Here is a 20,929-nt window from a genome sequence, read left to right as displayed (position 1 = left end):
TAGAGTCTCCAGCTGACCTCAGGCTCCATATGGTACTGCTGCTTTGAAATGCCCAGGAAGCAAGAGATCAGCGGGGTACTCAAGCAGTTCCAGGCTCTCTGCAGTGATTTCGCCTTTGAATGTAGTAACAGACCTGGAGCTAATCCAGGGTGAACAATAATTTTTGCGTGGGGACACTTCAAAAATCATGATATGGGGGTGGGCAGAGCTATCCCACCCACATATCATGATTGGTCTGGGGGTGGGAGAGCCCCTTTGCCCCCACTTCCCACTAGGCACCTATGCCCTGGAAGAGGCTTGGCATGTTCCCCCGCCCCCAGGCCAATTAGGGCCTGAGGAGCGTGGGAAGCCTTCTCCTGCCCTGCGAGGAGCACATGGCACTTTGAAGTGCTGCAGGCTCCTCTCAGGGCAAAGGAAGTTTCACGCAGCTCTCCCACCCCCAGGCTCTGATTGGCCTGGAGGCGGGGGAGTGCACGAAGCCACCTCCACTCTCCCTCTGGCTCTGTGAGCAGCACGTGGTGCTTCAAAGCACCATGTGCTCCTGGCAGGGCAGGAGGAAGCTTCGCACGCCCCTCCGCCCACAAGCCAATTAAGGCTTTGAAGTGCCGCACGCTGCTCACAGGGCTGGGGCAGAGTGGAGAAGGCTTCGGGCACTCCATCGCCCCCAGTCCCTAATTGGCCTGGGGCGGGGGGAGCAGCAGGGCCTCCGCAGGCCAGATCCACCCACTTGGCGGGCTGAATCCGGTCCACAGAGGCCCTTTTGCCCACCCCTGGACTAATCAAACAGTTGACACAAATTGCATCAATTGTTCAATTAGCCAGTTAATTGAAATGTTGCATCCCTGGGTACTTGAAAAGATTGGTGACTAACATTACCAATATGTAATCTATCCCACATAGGCTGGAAGCGGAACTTTAAGAAGAGTGCCAGTATAAATGAGGACAAGGCGGCTTTGGGAAAGAACTCATGTGTGTCACTGTATGTAACTCTTACCCATAAGCATTAATACATTTTATTTTAAATATGGTTGAACAAGAATATACCATTTTGCTTTTCCCGCTCTTCTCTTCGCTCCCGGGCTAGTCTTTGTCTCTCTTCTGTTCTCAGAGTGGAACCATCTATCACTGTCAAAAAAGAAAAAAAAAAGGGGGGGGATTTGTAATCAGTTATTTAGAACACAGGTTTAAAAAAAAAATGCTTTAAAGTTAGACTACACTATAATCTCCATACTGTTCTTTAATTCAGGAACACCTGTGATACGGATGCTGAAAGGCAGAGGTGGAAGCGACAATGCTCTCTTTCTTCCCTCAGCTGGAACAGCAGCACTGCAACTCGCTCTACCAGAGGTTTTTCCCTGCCACTCCCATAGTGGTAGTGGGTGGTGGTTGGGAAAGGCAGAGCCCTACCCCCACTCAACTCTCACTGGCCCAACAAAATTTTTAATCCAGCAAAGCCTGTTTCCCAGGGTTGCTGGATTAAAGAGGGTCAAGTTATTGGGTACCCATTTACCATGGTATCGTGTAGTACTAACAATCTTTCCCCCCATACATGAAGCATTTACTCTGGAAACCCAACTCCCAACCCTATAACAAATTCAACAGTCTTAATAGGAAAAACAAATACCGGAGGTAAGATTAAATAGAAAGCCTAAACAACAAAGAAGGCCTTGCATTATGCTTTAACCACAGCCCTTATTTCTGGCAGGTGTAAAATCCAGAGGAGAGAGGCTATGACCAGGACTAACTTGTCTCTGGCTTCCACAAAGATTATAGTGGATACAATTAGTTGAAGTCCTACAATTATAAAAAGCACATGTTAAAAGCCTAGGGAAGAGTGGGCTTTTAGTTAAGTGGAGCCCAGACCATTTGTAGACAGTACCAAAATCCTTAATTGCACCCGGAGGCAAACTGGCCACAAGAGCAGAGTACAGATCACAAAAATTAATTTGTCTTCACTATTCTGCCTTATGTAGTGTGGGCAAGCTGCACTAATTAAAACCCGGAAAAAGCAAGAATGGAAGCCTGAGTGGTTTCCTAAAAGGTACTGGACCAGCTGCCCAACTCTGCATTCTCTAAAAGGAGAGAGCAAAGCTACTTCAGAAAAATTCTATCCAACCCTTTCAACTCCCACTGGCGAGTTAAGAACACTTTCAAGATCAAAAGTAGCCAGAAATTGCACCTGGTTTAGTTGCAGTCTTTATGTTTATTGCTGTTTGGACTGGAACTGGACTAATACCACTTTGGTTTCTTCTTTCTTCTGCTATTGCTTGGGCTGCAGCAACTGTAAAAAAAGCGTTTTGAGAGAGACAATTACTACCAATAAGAGTGTCATCAACTGGGCTCATTTTTTTATTTAATACCTGAAATCTCTGGTCAGATTTCCATTCCCGTCATTTTGCATGTGTTTCCTCTACTGTGTTGTCATCTAGGGATGCAATAGTATAGCCGATTAACCGATAAGCAAAAGTTTATAGGTTAATGTGATAGACTACATGCATCCCCTGCCCCTTGCAGCCTGGCTCAGCCTCAGGAGCTCAGCCTCCTCCACCCTCAGACAGGGGCTCCTGCCACCTCACACTGCCTCTGTATTAGCACGGGGCAATAGGCTGGCAGTCCATGAGGGGAACTGTTTTTTAAACTGGCTCACCTTGTAGACCAGCTTTTGCCTGGCACCCCACGTGTCTGCCTCTGATACAGAGGCAGCAGCACGGGGCCGCAGGGGGCTCCTTGGGAGTGGGGCCGGAGCGCACTGGCTGCCCACACCAGCCCCAGGGACTATAGAATAGTGGAGTAACCAGTAAGAATTCATGAGGTTAATCAACTATTCAATTAACCAATATTTAACATCCTTAGGTGTAATTTTACACAAACTAATTACCCGGTTCTTCCTGGTAGAATGAAGCAACTGCAAATGGGAAAGCAAATGCAGGGCAAAAAATATTCGAGGCTGAAGAAAAAACAACCGAGCCCTATATCTCTGCACACAATTAACAGGGAGGCACCCTTTTTATGAGTTATGTGTATTAGAGATGTTAAATAGTGCTAGGTTCTTACTACATTTAAAAAGCAGAGCTGAAGCGTCTCGGACCCGGCCTGAGCCACGACTGCTCAGTCCTGGCTCACGTAGTTTCCTTTGTTGTGCCTCTGCCTCCCCTGGCCCTCATGGAGACGGTGCTGTATGTGTGTGGGGGAAACCAGCTTTTAAGCTAGCTCCCCACCTTGCTGCCTCGGATACAGAAGCAAGAAGGGGAGAGAGCGCAACTAGTCAAGTAGCATCTCTACTACCTGATAAGTCCTCATCACTTACATCCTTAATATGTATAATACTCCCAATCTTCCCTCCATGGAAACCCCTACTCAAAGTAATGAGCACAGAGCAAGACGGCCATTTGGATTCTTTTAGGAACCAAGAGGCAATCTCAAGAACTACCACCACGAAACCAATATGTTTAAAATTTAGACTCATTTCTAGCAACAGTTATCATAGTTAACGGATTTAAAGTTTATAGTTAAGGGTGAAATATTACATTTGATATATTTCCTGAAAGAAACAGCATTGTCAATGGCTTTCCTTTAACTGAGTACAACAGAATGCAAAGTAAAGGAATAAGAACATTTCTCCATGGCAACTCATTTTGTTATGGTAATAATCCTCCCTAAGGTTGCGCCCTGGAACATTCACCTCAAAATGTGTAATCCCATGTGATATCCAGGATAAATACTAATTACAGTACTTACTCAGCAACTCTAAATTGTCCCCAACAGCTGCTGCCATGTCTTGAATTAATACCTCACTACAGCACCAAACAAAAGCCTTCTTAAATCCTACCTATGTATTCTATTACATCTTCCAGGGTTATTACATATAAACAGCAATATCACATATTGCAACATGATACTCTGACCAGTTGGCAAAGCATAAAACAGGGTACATTTCAGTTTTAGTAAATACACTAAAGATTTAAAAATCAAAACTAATTTTATACATTGCGGCATTAGTCATGCCAACAATATTAATCCAACTCAAAGCAGTGAACAGAGAAAACAATTTCTAGCCACACAAGGGCTAACGAGAAAGAGGCATAACGTAACTGGCTACAGCAGACTTATCTGAGTAAAGGCAGATATGCAGCTCTTGCTGCACCAGTGAAAATGATCCAAAAAAGGCTTAGATGTTTCGAAGGCATGATACTGAGATGATATATATCCTCATCTCTCAGAGACACATAAAGGGTGTGATGATTTATAGGCGGTACATCAAGAGATTTCAAATTAATACAGGAGGGAAATGAATGCTGCAGATCAGATTCAACCCTAGTACAAATAGGTTAAGTATCCTTATGACTTCCTGATTTTTACCTCAAGACTCTAAAATAGATTGTAAACAGTCTCCTGAGTTTTGTAATAGAACACTGCTTGCATGAAATGAGTTGTAATTTCAACTGAAATACAATTTTGAGGATGGAGTTAAAGATAAGCAAATACTTCAGTACTTCTAGCACTTGGACATAACTTGTTGATTTACAATGCAAATGAAATTAACTGTTGCCTTTGGTTTCAAAACAACATTTAAGATGCATCTTTAATGAGACGTATTTTCCATAAGATCTATTCTTATACTCCGTTTAACTTATATGAAGCTGAAATCAACATTTGAGAAAAGCTGGAAAAATAGGACTACATAAGTGTCAGTCATGAACTCTACCTTCTGTAAACAGATATGCATTTTTAAAATAAATCGTGTCAAAACTCGTAAGATGGTATTTTTGTCTCTCTCCACAAGACAGAATTGCTGTTTTAATGTTGAAAGAGGAATATTTGTGGCGTAACCACATATTCCCACATTCATGCGTTTCCAATGGGTACATTTAAGATCCTATCCAATTTATTTGCATGGGCTTTTCTAGGCAACGTGAGGAAAAGCAGTTACTGATGTCAGGTATGTTTGTGAATTCTCTTTTAGACTGATTTCTTCTGGTCAGTTAACATTCGTTTAGTGGCTGATGACTCGTTTAGGTTGCTGAATTTGGATAAGATATTGGCATGTATTTTTAAAAGTTTGACTAAGCCATACAGAAGACAGGATAAGAACTTTTATTCGTATATAAAAAAGCCAATTAAATAATGTATTCCCTATATGGTAATTTTTAATAACACAAAGGTGACTGTTTAACTTTTACATAAATTATCCTACAATTTTTTTGATGGCACCTATCAACAGTATTCTACACATATTTTAGCCATTATAAACTACTACCCAAGATTATCCTCTTCTCTTTCTCTCCCACCCTCCCATATGTAAGGCATTTGAGGTCAAGACTCCCTAATAATGAAGGAACCAGAGACAATTTTTCTCACAAGTACAAATTCCTCTTAAAAACAGTCTCGACAAGTTTTCATTAGACTTAAACAAGCAAGCAACTCCAAAACACCATCAACACTCCAAAAGTATTTTTAAAATTTTAATTTGTAGTCACTTATTTTTAGAAATGTGTATTTTAACTTAGCGCTGGTAGAAGTGCCTGGGAGTAAAGCTCTCTAATACAGGTTGTACCTCCCTTAACCAGGACTCAGTCCCGGTATAAGGAGGTCAGGCCACAGGGCAGGAGAGAGGTAGGGGATGTGACTCAGCCAGGAGCCCCGTGTTGAGGGGGTGCAGCAAGGAGTTCTGGTAGCAGCTGCAGAGCCCTGGCAGCTACAGAGCTTGGGCTACTCCAGAAGCTGTAGCAGCCACAGAGTTCAAGCCTGGGGAGCCATGGCAGTGGGGCCCAGCTGTAGTCCTAGCTGGGGGCAGCACGAGCCATGTTGGGCGAGTCATTCCCTTGTTTGGCAAATCCCGTTGTTCGGGACCCATCAGGTCCTAAGGGTGCTGGATGAGGGAGGTCCAACCTGTACACCCAAATTTCCTTACACTGTTCCACCAATGTGCCTCACAATCATGATCTGTGGCCACCACTTCATTCATTCAGCTTTGAACAGTCTCAACAAAACCTGGTTGCCAAGTATAAGTGGAATGGTAGGGGAATCTCTATGTAAAAGGGCCACTTTTCCCCCCACTGGGACATGTGCAATAAACTAGACAATCTGAGGTGATAATGGCAAGGATTGGTATATCAAGATTTGTCTCTGCAAACAGTGTCAACATTCAAAAAAGTCATCCTGCTCAATGGTGCTATGATTGTCTAACATAGGGGTTCTCAAAATGGGGGGGCATGACCCCCTCAGGAGGTTGCAAGTTTAGTACATGTGGGGTTGCAAGCTGTCAGCCTCTATACCCCCAAAACCTGCTTCACCTCCAGCATTTATCGGGTATTAAATATAAAAAAGGTAAAAATATATAAATAAAAACAAGTGCAAGAGGAAGAAAGTTTAATTGCATAGGTTTAAAATCTTAACTCTGAGCATGAAATTATTTTTAATATAGGGGAGGAGGGGGTGTTGTGGATGCATTCAGATTAAATTACCGACACTTAGAGATGTTTCAGGATCCTAATTCTATTAAGAACATAAGAACAGCCATACTGGGTCAGATCAAAGGTCCATCTAGCCTAATATCCTATCTTCTCACAGTGGCCAATGCCAGGTACCCCAGAGGGTATATCTAGACTACAAGCCTATTTCGAAAGAATCTTTTTCAAAATAATCTTTCGAAAGACCGTCTAGGCAGCCACAATTTTTTTTTTGAAAAAGTGATCCACTTTTTTGAAAGAGCACTCAGGCAATTTGGATGCACTCTTTCGAAAAAAGGCATTCTCTTTCGTAAAATGAGGTTTACCACTGTCAAAAAAATCTCCACGTTCTTTCGATTTAATTTCGAAAGAACGCAGCAGCAGTCTAGACGCAGGTGAAGTTTTTTTTTAAAAAGGCCATTTTTAAAAAAAAAAAAAAAAAACCCTGTAGTCTAGACGTAGCCAAAGGGAATGAACAGAACATGTAGTTATCAAGTGATCCCTCCCATCACTTATATTCCTATTCTCTTTTCAACACTATTTCTTTTGCATACATCTCACAGTATGAGCTTGTCTTCAGTGCAGCATTAACTCATTAACTCCTTGAGTTAGGCAAGTGAGAGCTGTCATGCTGCAAAACACCACCTGAGCCACACAGTGATTGGATTAGCAGCAAAGAGTAGCCTGAATCCCAACTGCATTACTAGCCCAAATGTCAGCAGCACTCAACCTACACCCAGAAAAGTGAGCTAACTCCAGTTTAAAGCAAAATTTAACTCAAGCACAAGATTTAAATAAAGCATTAAGTAAGACTGGGGAAACACTCAAGTTATAACCCAAGCCAACAGTTCCATGAAGACTAACCCCATGATAGCTTTTTGCTCTGCCTTTCATATCTACTTTTCCTTCCATTTACACTTTTCTTCCCCACAGCATTATCTTCAGCACCTCTCTTGTTCTGAGTATCCTCTTCTAAATGCTATTTGTCCTGTTTGCATGTTAGCTATTGTTTAATAGATCAGAAATCAAACAAGCAGCCATCTGTACAACAGAGCCTGGCACGGCAAATCACAAGTGACTCAAGTCAAATCTGAGCTCTCTTTAAAGAGAGAATAATGGCTTCATTATGTGATATAAGTGAAAACTACTGCTAATGCATTTTCAACCTTTTTCCCTTCTCCTTCCTCATCAGGTGATTATACCACTTGTTCATGTTATTTCTGCTTCTCAGCAAGTGAGCACAAGGTGCTATACAAAGCAGTACTTCCAAGATGTTGAAGTGGCCAGGTGCCCACACTGATTTTCATGCATGCAGCACCTAAAGGCTCAAGTTCAGTCAGGCATCAACATATCCTCGGTACTTACCGGTTACCTTTTCATAGTACAGTAGTTTAGACTTTCCCCTTGCAACACCAGAAAAAAAAAAAACATTTGTGGCTTATTGCCTTAAATTTATAATCTGGATGTATGAAAAGGTAACAGGAAAATGACAACTAACAGGCAGAGTACAATAGAAGGAAATACTGAAAAGAGTATGTTTTGCATAATAACCTGAAGTCTCAGTTCACCTTGCCTTTGATGGCAAATGGTGAGAAGGAAGAATTTGAAGGAGAATAAGATGATGCTTGCCAGTTTGGTCAGAGTATTAATGATCAATGCCTAGCATAGTCAGAACATGACAGGGATCAATAATCTGTATTTTAAGTCCAGGCATAACACTCCCTCCCCCCAACAAACTTAAGAAAACTAAGTGAAAGCTATAAACTTTCAAGTGTAGCAAGAATCTCCTTGTTCAGTTCCCAGTCTCCACAGATATACATCTCTGAAGAGTCCAGCTCTTGAGTCTGATTCCGTGCAAAATAAGTCAGTAGCTTGCACAGTTTTAAATTTCAGAGCCTCTGAAGCACTTAAGACAGAGAACATAGCTCTAGGTAATTGCATTACCTATGCCATTCCCCTGAACTGAAGGGAGATCTCATGTCAATAGCAAAAGGTGGTACACTCAAATTAAAGCCACGTTAAAAAGTACTAGGAGAAAAATATTTTAAAAGTTACCTCCAAACTCTGAAGGGAAGGAAGGTGGAAAAAGCAGTAAACTGGAGATAGGGATCTTCTAGGAAGAACTAATAGTGGAAAACTGTAAAGAACATCCTCTTTGTAGATCCCTCTTGGATATTAACAGCTCAAGGAATAGTGGAAAAATTAAATTAAACAAAAAACAGATGCCATACACATGGACTAACTTTCTTTAAAGTGAAAAATAAATATAGCTGCTCCCCGAGTTACGACCACCTCCACTTACGACCATCCGCACTTACGACAAAAGCAGTCGTAAATGTGGATCCGAGTTACAAACGGCAATCCGCGCTTATGAACAGCGCGGTCACCATGCAACTCTATGGGATCCGAGTTACGAACACTTCGAGTTACGGACCAAGTGTTGGCCCATAACTTGTTTGTAACTTGGGGAGCGGCTGTATATGTATATAATAAACCACACATACATATATACCACAATGACAGTTATCGTAGATAACCAAGGCATTATTACAAGTATTTCCAATGCCAACTAAATTACTACAGCTTTCAACTAAAAAAAAAAATACACAAAGTGATAACTATGATTTTCATTTCTTTAGGGATAACTGCAGCCTATGCTCAGACAAACTAAGAAAGTCTCTCTGATATCTGGTCTGAAGTATTAACCAACTAGGGATGTAATAGTGTAGTCAATTAACTGATAAGCAAAAGCTTATATAGGTTAATGCTATAGAGTACACACATTTTCCTCCCCCTGCCAACCAGTAAATATTTTAGCAGGCTGGCCAGCAACCCAGCTCAGTTCTAGCTCACGCCAGGTCCAGGACCCACTTCTTCTGTGGCTCTGCATTTAAAGTTTATTAGGAGCCGGGTGGGCAGGCAGCCCAGCTCAGTTCCAGTTTGTGCTTGGTCCGGGATCTCAGACCCCGCACTCCCAGATAAGGGGCTGCTGCCACCCCACACTTCTGCCTCTTTATCAGAGTCAGCAGCACAGGGTGACAAGCAGCCGGTCTGTAAGAGGAGCTGGTTTTTAAACTGGCTCCCCTCACAGATTAGCCCCCACCTGGTACCCCGTGCTGCTGCCAGCCCTGCCCCCGGGGACTATAGAATAGTCGATTAACTGATAAGAATTCATGAGGTTATTCGACTATTCAATTAACCGATGTAAACTGGGAAATTGAAATGCGTGCATCTACTTTATGTTTAGACTTCCTGATTAATGTCCTCTTAATAAAGAACAGCTCAAATAAAACATGCCATTATATTATAAAAAACTTATTTTTATTACTTCACATTTTAGATTGGCAGGTGTTGAAATGTACTATAAAAACATAACCGGGACTTTTTAAACATTTAATCTTATGTTTTTGGAAATGTGGACAATTCTTTTTAGGCAATGACAAGGAAAACAAGATCTTGTGCTGCTTTTCACAGACTCAAATCCCTGACAATGTTCAATATAGAGACTAGTTTACTTAGGTGGATATCATTAGCTTACTGCATAACACACTGTTGATACAGACAAATAGGTTAAAAAAATAATAGATATGAGGTGACTATGAAACCACCTGAATATTATGCAAACACTGTCAATAATTGGTTATAAAAATTCTAATTAAATGTTTACAATAAAAACATTAATTAAGTGAACATAGAGTCCAGGATACACGGAGAACAACCTGGCAATGAATCTTTATATGACTTTTTGAAATGCATACAACTATTGGCTCGAAAGATATGAACAGTACTTCACTGCCATTTGCCCCTCCTAACTTTAAATGACACTTAGATGGGCAGTTAATTCCCACGATTTTGTGTAGTAAAAGGTAGTACCTGCAACAGATCTGCCAATTGGAATAAAATCAGATATATTTTAAATGGCATCCAACACAGCTTTCTATGGCGTTTCCCCCACACAACTGCAGCAGCTTTTAAATTCTCAGCAACAGAAATGCCTCTCAAATGTTATGAGGTCTTTAGATAGTAAAATGATAGGCATGAGAAGCAGATGAAAACACTGGAACACATAACCAATTTAAGTCTTATTTACTCTAAGCTATTTTGGATCCATAATTCCTAACTCCAAAAGAGACAGAGTTCTTCCAGTAGTAGCACCAGAAGAATGTATAGTTTAGACAAGATGGGACAAGATCTCCACTACTGCTTCATCTAGTACCAATATCAAGAGACACATTGCAACTATTTTTCAGTCAGGCAAAATAAATGGCCTTTCATAATTTGGAACAACTGAGGAAAAGCTTTCTATTTGCTATCTAAATATATTCTATTTAAAAGATAGTTAAGTGATCTAAGCTCTGGGTAGGCAGTGCTAAATTCTACCCTGTGCATTTCTGAAATTGGTATTCAATTAAGCAATTGATAGGCTTATGGAGGTGTGGAGAACTTCTTTTGGGTTAGGGGCCAAATGACCCACAGAAAAAAGTCAGTTGGGGTCTGCACACAAGTGAGAAGCCAAAACAACCCCCCCCCCCAAAAAAAACACCTTCAACCCTCAATGGCATGGCCCATCTGAGAAGGAGAAAGACACTTCTCAAATTCCCTTCCCACATCAGAGCCTGGGGGAGGGGGGGGGGAAGGAGGAGGAGAGCATAGTATATTGTGTGTGCCCTGCAGTGGACTGGAGAACTAGCATGTGCTTCCCAATGCTTGGGAGGGGGGAGGTCCCTGGGCCTCAGGGGCTAGATCTAGGCAAGCCAGGCCTGAGGTTCCCCACCCCTGGTGTACAGCAATCTGAGCAGAGTTTGCAAGTTGCTGGGGTTTTTCCTACCTCCCAGAAGTACAGGTCTCCAAATCTGCAATCTACTAATATTCTTACAAAAGTGGATAGAGTATGGCCTGCAAGGTACAGATTTAACTAGACAAACTAAGTCTGCAGGCAGCTCCTACTGCAATCAATGGTACAAGCTGGTCATCAATACATACCATGGTGACAGATGTGCTAAGTTATAAAAAAAACCTCATAGATAAAATTTACTCAGTTTTCAAAGTGTTTCTGGACCCAATTATTAAGGCCTACTTTATAAGTTTTGATCTTAGATGGAACAATCTATGCTTGAACTGCAGTCTCAGTATTTTATCCAACAGGAATTGTTTCATGTGTGTTTTAAATACCTCTCTCATTAATCAAATACAAACTTAAAAAATTAAGCAATCAGGGATATCATTAATATTGAGTGCAAAGGGATATTACTATACATATGCAATATATATCCTAGAACCTATCATCCAAGTTCTCAGATTCCATTCATGAACATTTGTTCTCTGTTTTAAGTAGTACAATTTTTATTTAAAAAATGAGTGCACTAAGAAAGAGGATAAGTGACTTATCTAGAGTCACATCACCAGAGTGTAGAATAGGACACTCATGTCATAATTTCCAGTCCTGTGCTTTTGCCACGACATGCAAGACTAGTGATCTATAAATCTAACAGAGTTGACTATTGCAGTTATCTTTTTATTGGAGATTGATCAAATCTTGATCCCATATTTTCCATTTTATGTCACTTTTAGAGGGTACAAGATGCGAGAACATGCATCGGAAATGGAAACTATCTTGCAGCACTTTATATAAGCATACTGCTCAGTATATACATTTGGGCTGTGTCTACACTGGAGCAATCTTGCGCAAAAGCAGCCGCTCTTGCGCAAAAACCTGCTGCCTGTTTACTCTGGCCGCATGTTCTTGCGCAAGTAAACTGACATTCTAATGTATGAAATCAGGGCTTCTTGTGCCAGAACTCTGATGCTCCTGATCAGGAATATGCCCTTTTGCGCAACTGTTCTTGCGCAAGAGGCCAGTGTAGACAAGAAACATGAATTTCTTGCTCAAGAAAGCCCTATGGTTAAAATGGCCATCAGAGCTTTCTTGTGCAAGAGAGCGTCTACACTGGCATGGATGCTCTTGCGCAAAAGCACATGCCAGTGTAGACGCTCTCTTCTGGAAGAACTCTTCCGCAAAAGAGTTTTTGCGTGAGAACGCGCCAGTGTAGACATAGCCTTGTATTATGTAACTACAGGCAGAATTCTCAAAAAAGAGGAAAACTTTCTTGATCCGGCTCAGAAAATTTCTGCAGAATTTAAGCTTTCCTTTATAATTCTCATTTTAAGATAGGGAACCAAGGCATTCAGATATTATGTGACTTACCCAAGTTCACACCAGAAGTCTGGTGACAAAGCAAGCAACTGAACTCCTGAGTTCAAGCTTCTGCTCTGATCTCTGGACCATCATTGCTCCATGAGCAGACACAGGCACAGAAGTTAGTCAGAAGAAGGCCGTTGAAAAAAAAATGAAGCCTTGAATATCCAAGATTATTTTACTTTGCGATCCTCACAACAGCAGGAGGCTGGCAGAGGGCTGTGCTAGAGATCTGGGAGAGGGGCACAGAGAAAGTTTTGGAGATTGCTCCTGGCTGCTTTGCTGAAGCCAGAAGGCTCTGGACAGTACAAGAGAGAAATAGATCCTCTTCTCTTCAAGCAGCAGCAGACTGTGTGGAGATTAACTTATCAAACACTTAATAGCCAGGGATTGATTTGTAAAATAGAGACCAGAGCCTGAGATAGAACCCAGGTAGAAATCCCATCATCCTTCCATTTTTCATCTCCAGAGCTTGGACAGCTAAGCAGAGCACCGGAATCCACCAGTACCTCTGACATCCTCCACACAAGTAAATTCTTCAAACCCAGCTGAAAAAATCGTAAGATACAAGATGCTTCTGAAGTACTATTCTACTGTGAAAAAAAGAGTACGTAAAAATGACATTGTGAAGCTCAGTATTTATGTCTCAGTCATTCCTGAGCAAATCTGTTCAAAGCATTTTTTAAAAACTAACCACATTGCAAATTAAGCCTCAGATGAATGTCAAGAGGAGATGCCTTCTCTCTCACCCATCTACAGTAGTATCAAAAACGTACTGGTTAAGTGGAGCTACAAAAGGTTGTAACTAATGCCCTTTAGTGAAGCTAGCTAATTAGACCTTGCAATTTGAACACATGCCCAAAGGCTGTAAATTGTTCTACGCTGGTGTACCCCCTTCTCCGCTCATGCAGAATTCCACTGACTTCTATGGAGGATCCATTCATGAACAACCACTTGCAGGATCAGGACCCTGGCTAGCAATTCTGTCCCTGCATGAAAAGCAAAAGAAGCCAGCACAGTTGGAGAATGAGCTGTTTCTGAACTGGTAATTGGAGGTAGGAAAATAAACCTTATTTTTGTGTCATTAATAGGGATGTAAATGGGTAACCGGTTAACTGGTGTTAAGGATTAGCCTTGCTGGGGTCCCCTCATTGGGCTGGGAGCCAGCAGAAGCCCCCCCAAGAGGCCGGAAGCAGCCAGACTGGAGCCAGATCTCTCCCAAACCATGTCCTACCTTTTATTAGATAGTGGTTAAAAAACGATGTTTAACTGGTTAGTTAAATGAGATTTACATCCCTAGTCACTAACATGATGAGAACTGAACACACAAATGGACCATATCAGTTAAGATGCTATTTTTATTCAGTCATTGTTTTATTAGCAATCTACATGGGGGCAAGTTTATGCCTTAGATACTATTTTTTTTAGTAGATATAAGCTTTGATTATATAGCTCTTGAGTAGCCAAGAGAAGGAAACTATGCTCACAACATATATGCAAAAATTTATTCAAAGCAAGAAGGCATCAAACTCTAATCTGCAAAAATTTTTATCTTGAGCATATAAACCTTTGGGGGAAAAAAAGTAGGGTTTGTGTCTTTTTTAAAAAAAATACCCATTCAGACCAGGATCTGATTTACACTATGATGGGACATCTCTCAGTGAAGCAGAAGTTAATGGAACCAAGTTCCTGAAATGTAAAAGCCAGTTGCCAATTAAATCACAACATAGTCAAGATAAAGCATTTTTTGAGTCTAAGATGACCAACAGAGGAACACCCTCCCTCAAATCTGATTTCAATAGTGCTTACAGAATTAAAAATATAGAGTAAACCCCTTCTCTTCCTGTAAGAGGCTGTAACTTTGAAAATTCCCAGAAATCAGATCAACGGAGTTAGATGGTGCCATTTATATGTAGCTGTTTATGAGTACAAAAATCATATTGCAGTTCTATGTGAATACATTTCCTGAACATGCATCATTCACAGAATTATCTAAATTTTAGTTGAAGGACCAAATTCAGCTCTCCTGCTGTTTGGCTGAAGGCGGAAAGATTGGACAGATGAAAGAATGAACAAAATTGAATCGCAAAACTGTCACAGAGTAAACTCTCTATTACAGGTAATGCATGAAGAAAAAGCACTTTCTCTCAGACTGAATACTAGGCCTGAATGGGAATGAAAAAAAAACCCCTCTATTTTAAACTTAGTAAATGTGATAAGGAAGCTACTGAAAAATAATAAAAGCAGAGCTCCATGATGCCAAATTTCAGGGACTGAAACAATGTTCAGACTTCTACCAGCCAGAAGACTAAACCCACTTCCAGAGGTTGCTATGAAAGTCTGAAAGAATCGAAGAGGAAGCCAGAAGGGCCAGAGTAAATGTTCTGCAAAATAACCCAGACCCTATTTCAGCTACTAGGAAAGAGAAGGGTCTTTGGTTTCTTGGCAAGATGCTGGTCACACTGCATATTTGACCCAATTCCTTGGTAACTGGTAAGATTGTAGCTCCTCTCCTACCTACCTCAACCCTCTGTCTATTGGAAGGCAGAAAGCTACATCCCTTTGTCACTACCATCCCAGCAACAAGCCTCTTGATGTTCTCTTTGTTCCTTCACAAATGGTGGCACTGACAGTCAGAATATAGCACAAGGGTCTTCATTACTCTATTGCTCCTAGACTCCTTTCAGTCCTCATCTGCAAAGAGTTTCTGTGATTGACTTGGTTGCAGCCAGGATGCTGACCAGGGGTATGGCAGGGAAGAGGGCAGCTGCTCAGGGGGCCCGGCAATGTAAAAGGGTGCAGGGCCACTACTGCAATTACAGGCAGTCCCCGAGTTACGAACGGGGACCTCTCCCTGGTCTCCAGCAGACCAGGGAGAGGAAGTAAAGCGGCGGAACACGCGGGCAGCGGGCAGCCCAGACGCATCTGGGCTGCCCGCGTGCTCCGGGGCTTTGCTCCCCATTCCCCTGGTCTGCAGACCAGGGGGATGGGGAGCAAAGCAGAGCAAAGCTGCGGAGCCCGAGGGCAGCAGGACAGCCACGGCGCGTCTGGGCTGTCCCGCTGCCCCCGTGCTCCGCGGCTTTGCTCCGGACGCCTGTGGTACAGCAGCTGGGGCGCTGCCGGTTCGTCCCATAGCGCTGCTCTGGGCGCTACTGGACCAACCCGGCAGCACCCCAGCTGCTCTGCCCCAGGCGTCCTGATTCAGCCACTGCTGGTCAGTTTCAGCAGTGGCTGAATCAGGACGCCTGGGGCAGAGCAGCTTGGGTGCTGCTGGGTTGGTCCAGCGGCGGCGCTACTGGACCAACCCAGCAGCACCCCAGCTGCTCTGCCCCAGGCATCCCCAAGTCAGCTGCTGCTGAAACTGACCAGTGGCTGACTACAGGAAGCCTCTGCCCTGGGCTTCCTGGAATCAGCCGCTGATCAGTTTCAGCAGCAGCTGACTTGGGGACACTTGGGGTTCTTAAGTTGATTCTGTATGTAAGTCGGAACTGGCGGTCAAATGGCTGAATCTGGACACCAGTTCCGACTTACATACAGATTCAACTTAAGAACAAACCTACAGTCCCTATCTTGTACGTAACCCGGGGACTGCCTGTACTATAGCAATGGTAGAGGCCAGAGCCAAAGGCCCTTTAAAACACTGCCAGAACTCTGACAGCACTGAAAGGCTGGCTGGGGGAGGCTGCAAGCCCCTATCCCTTCCACCCACCCACCCACCCTTCCCCAAGGCCTGGCAAAGACCTTTCGTCAGCCCTGGCTCACAATTTTGCCAAACGGAAGAACCGAAGTGACATGATTCCTGTCAATTTTAGTGCTTCTCATAAGGCCCTGGACATAGGCTCTGAAACTCACCCTCAGCAACATCACTCTTTGGCCACTTGGAAAAAGCCATATTGGAAGGGTCCTTGTGCAGGCTAAAAAACCCCAAAAACTGAAACAGCACTACATTAATTTACATTAGTTATCTTTGTAGTCAAAGTACAATATATTTCAAAGTTCATATTCTGCTCATTTTCACTTATAAAGGGGAAAGTAAAGAAGAAATTTTTTCAAGCCCTGTCATTTTAGCATCACTGTCTTTAAATAAAAATCTTCCCTTTAGAAAAGAAGACCTGGCTAGATGGCTCTAGAAACATTTCCCTTCTAGTAACCTGCATGAATTGAACCCAAGATGGCTATAAATGAATGCCATCTTGTTTTTGGTGGCCTCTGGATGGATTTGATAGTCTTCAGCAGGGGTAGGCAAACTATAGTCCACAGTCTGCATTCAGCCTGTCAGTCATTTTAATCCAGCTCTTGAGTTCCTACTGAGAAGTGGGGTCAGGGACAGCGATGCTTGTAAGTTGAGGCTATGTTTACACTACACTGATGTATTGGGGAAAAGGTACGCAAATTACACCCTGCAATTTGTGTATCTTTTTCCAATAGTTTTTTTCAGAAGAGGCTTTTCCGAAATTTGACCCAACTCCACTGGGCCAAATTTCAGAAAAGCCTCCTCTTTCGGAAGAGATCTGCTTCTCATGAGAGGAGGAAAACAGGACTTACAAAAGAGCACATCTGCTCTTCTGCTTTTTTTTTTTTTTTTTGCAGAAGAGCAAATGTGTTCCCTGAAAGTGGCGGAGTTTTCGAGGATACCTCTGGTATTCCGGAAAACCCCCCATACTGCAGACATAGCCTGAGTGCTTGTGCGGTCTGCCAGGAGAGATTTAGATGCTGCCTAGCCAATTAGAAGAGTGCCCACAGCTTGCACTGTGTTTCTATTGGTGGTGCACATGCCTCAGTGAATGTAAAAAAGTATTTTTGCACATGGATGGAAAAAAAAATTAAGAGGGACCTTGGTCAGGGGCTTGCCCTGCTTTGCTGTAGCTTTACCCATTTCCCAGAAGCGGCAACAGCAGCATGTGCCCCATCCGGTTCCCACAGCCCAAGCACCATCCCCGCAACTCCCATTGGCTGGGAAATGCAGCCAACGAGAGCTGCAGGGCTGGAGCCTGCAAACTGGGAAGTATGCAAAGCCACCTGCCTGTGCCTCTGTGTAGGAGCCAGGAAGAAATGTGCCATTGCTTCAGGGAATTGCTTGAGGGAAGCACTGCCCAGAGCCTGCATCCCATACCCTGCCCCAACCTTGATTCCCCTCCAGCTCGTCAAATGGCTTCATTCAATCCCAGAACACTCACCTGTATCTCAACCCCCTAATCTTCAGACCCACCCCAGAGCCTATACCTCCAGAGTCCTGTGTTATATTGATGAAACTGCACTGCTACTACTTGTGTTCTCTAGTCAGTTCAAATAGGTCTGAAGTCTGATGCCCTCTGGAAAATCATTATCTTTCATAAGCACTAAATTCTTAAAAATAGTAAAAAGGGGAAGAAAAAACCCTCCACACACAGTCCATATCTGATTTTTTCATCAAACAAGGAAGAAAGAGTTCCACATCTAAGCTGAAGACTCAAAACCTTAAGACTGATTTGTAAGAATCACCAGAACTCTTACATCAGTAATTGCATTGGTACATAAAGAAATCTCAGTCACAGATATAGACTGATAACTTTAAACAAAGTAGGTTTGTACAATGTCTAGGTTAGCTAATTTTTGCATCAAGCCTACAAACCAGAGATCATAAATCTCTTTCCTCTAGTCTCTTCATTATGCATAGTCTGGAATAGTCAAAATCTTTTAATCTGTTACTGACCCACCCCCAAATCTATTGTGTGCACACATGCATAACACTCACTCTACCCAGAGCACACAATGGATTAACAAGGACCCCAATGTACACAAACCCTAAAAGAAGAAAAAAAATCTAAAGCAATTTGTAACAATAAAGTTACCATATGTGAACTTCCAAAAAATAGAACACTCCTGTTATATACCATATAACACATTAATACAATGTGAGTTGGTAGATACAGATATAAATATACTCCCTCTCAGAAGTGTCCTCTTTTTTGAAAGTTAAAATATGGTAACCCTAATAAAACTAAATTTAAATATCTCTAACCCTATTAGTGGTATCTTAATTCCAAAAAAGCATCGTTAAGAGTTCGATTGGGAAACAAAATTTCAGACTCCAGGCTGACACTTCATCCTTTGCAAGAAACGCCCAGTGTCTGCTGCAGTAACAACTGTGATGAGATGTCTGCAAAAACCTAGAAAATTGAGACAAGACTCATTAAAGAGCTATAACAGTTTGGGCTTTCAAGGGGCCACAAAAGGCAGACAATTCATTTTAAAATGAACTACTCAAGTGGCTTTCATTACTGAGTATGTACTGCAGACATCTCAAATCAGCAGCTGAAGTCGTGTAGGAAAATTGCGAGCAGTAATTTTATAGGCAAATCAAGGCAAGTGGGTGGGTATAAGGCAGAGTACAGTATAATTTTTTTTTAATGTAAGTCAGACCCTGGTATTAATACAGCATCTATGAACTGGAGGGGGGGGGGGAAGAGACTTCTGTTTCAAATACCAGTCAAGAAATATTTTCAACTTAAAACCCTGACGTAGGAAGGCCTGGGATTTCAAAGCTGTGAGAGACTCCACAGAAGCCACAGATTTCTTTTCCAGAATCGCTTTCCCGTTGCAACGCAGCCCCGCAGGAAGAGGGCCAGACAGGCAGCACAGAGAAAGGGGGAGATCAGAGGCAGGGTGGGGGGCGGCACAAACAAAAGGGGGGGGAAACGGAAGAGAATTACGGGGGGGGGCAAAAGAAGGGGGGCAGGATGGGAGGCGCAGGCCAGTGAGCGGAAGAGGGGGCAGACACGGTCTCCCCACTGCCCCCCATTCATCCCAGGGCGCAGCGGGGGGGCTAGGACCGCGGTCCCGGATCTCTGCACTCGGGAGGGGCTGGCGGAGGACCCCCCCCCAGAGGGCCGCGACCCTGGCCTGCTCGCATCTCGGCCCCCCAGCATCCGAGGTGGCTTCCTCTCCTCCCGGGGCGCCGGCTGCCCTGCGCCCCGCTCCGCCTCCCCGGGCCCGGCGACAGCCCGAGGCCCGGGCCGCGAGGCGCCCCCGCCAGCTCTCACCCATCTGCTCCCGCAGCCCCTTCAGCGAGGAGCCACCGCCCTCCGCCATCTTCAGCCTGGGGAAGGAGCCGCTCGCTGCCGGCCGGGGAGAGCCTCGGGAGAGCGGGAGGCGCAGTGCGCAGGCTCCGGGTCGCCCGCCCCCGGCAGCGCTGCCGCAAGGGAAGGAAACAGCGCCCGGCCTGGAGCCAGGTCCGCCCCTCGGCCCCGCCCCCTTCCCGCCTCAGCGCCTCGCTCGGCCCCTCCCCCCCAGTTCCCGCCTCCCTGTCAGCCCCTTCCCCCCCGGCTCCCGCCACGCCCCCTTCCCGCCTCAGCGCTTCTCAGCCCCGCCCCCCGCCTCTCCTTCCCGCCTCAGCCCCGAGCCTGCGCCCCTCAGCTCCCGCCTCTCCGCCTCAGAGCCCGTCTGCCCCGCCCCCAGCCTCTCAGTCCTTCCCTCCCCCTCACTGCTCTCCCCCCGCAGAGGGCCGGGCCGCGGGCATCGCGCACTTGGGGAGCCGTTCGAGAGCGCGTGCGAGCCCCGCGCCCCTCCGCCGTGTCGCGGGCACCTGCGCTGCTAGGACAGTAGGTGCGTTCTCCCTGCCCCCCCGGGGGGGGTGACAGCAAACACCGTGCGGGGGTGGGGGTGGGCTCCTCACTGCTGCCCTGGCAGCTTCCCCCTGCACGTGGGGAGCCCCCTCGTGTGTGTTGCTAAAGGCAGCCAGCAAAGTAACGTCACATTTCTGACAGGTACTGTCCTATGGCGACCCCTGGTCCCTGCCAGCTCTTTACATAGCTCCCTGCCGGCTTTTGCAGCAGCTCTTGCCAGAGCTGTGTTCAGGTTCACGTGTGCAATCCCTTGATTCCAGCAGGTCAGGCTTTACCAGAGGCGCCAGCGATCAGGAGGCTTGGGATTCAGTCCTGAGTGCTGACTCCTCTCCTCCTGCCAGTGCCACCAGTTATATGCAAGCATGGAGGGTGGCTGAGCCTTTGCTAGTCCATCGTTTCCTGGCTTTCACAATCAAGAATAAAACAAGCATAGGAACTTTGGGAAAAAGTGGTGTTATTGTGGGCTCAGTCCTGAAAAATGTTGAGTGTCCTCCCCCCCCCCACCGCATCCCAGGAAAATCACCACTTTAGTCCCTATGTAGACACCTGTGATAATAGTGCTCACATAGACACAATTCATGCACCATTCAATGGCAAGCAGTGAATTACGGTAAGTCTAAATATAGGCTGCCATGCTGGTTAGTTTCTGCTTCATTAAGAAGTAAATAGTAAAAAATAAA

At 44.3% G+C, this 20,929-nt stretch overlaps 1 protein-coding gene across 9 annotated transcripts in view; it reads right to left on the bottom strand.

The window, feature by feature from the left end:
* The window catches only part of MAP7D3 (MAP7 domain containing 3), a 75,451-nt gene extending 55,553 nt beyond the window's left edge, over window positions 1–19,898 (bottom strand). For 6 of the 9 annotated variants that reach the window (XM_075941029.2, XM_075941033.2, XM_075941036.2 and 3 more), the window contains exons 1-3: window positions 19,668–19,898; window positions 2,180–2,281; window positions 1,045–1,125 (exon numbers count right to left, since the gene is read on the bottom strand). In XM_075941029.2, the coding sequence (XP_075797144.1) occupies window positions 1,045–1,125; window positions 2,180–2,281; window positions 19,668–19,716 (232 nt within the window). In that variant the 5' untranslated portion in view covers window positions 19,717–19,898. The remainder of the gene's footprint in view (window positions 1–1,044; window positions 1,126–2,179; window positions 2,282–19,667) is intronic. The other 3 variants (XM_075941031.2, XM_075941032.2, XM_089781823.1) reach the window with 2 other exon arrangements.
* Window positions 19,899–20,929: the final 1,031 nt, after the last annotated feature.

The sequence above is a fragment of the Pelodiscus sinensis genome, chromosome 13 (assembly GCF_052426305.1).
Source record: "Pelodiscus sinensis isolate ZL-2025 chromosome 13, ASM5242630v1, whole genome shotgun sequence".
NCBI lineage: Eukaryota > Metazoa > Chordata > Testudines > Trionychidae > Pelodiscus > Pelodiscus sinensis.
Note: the sequence above shows the minus strand (reverse complement) of the source record. Positions and strands in the feature narration are given on the sequence as shown.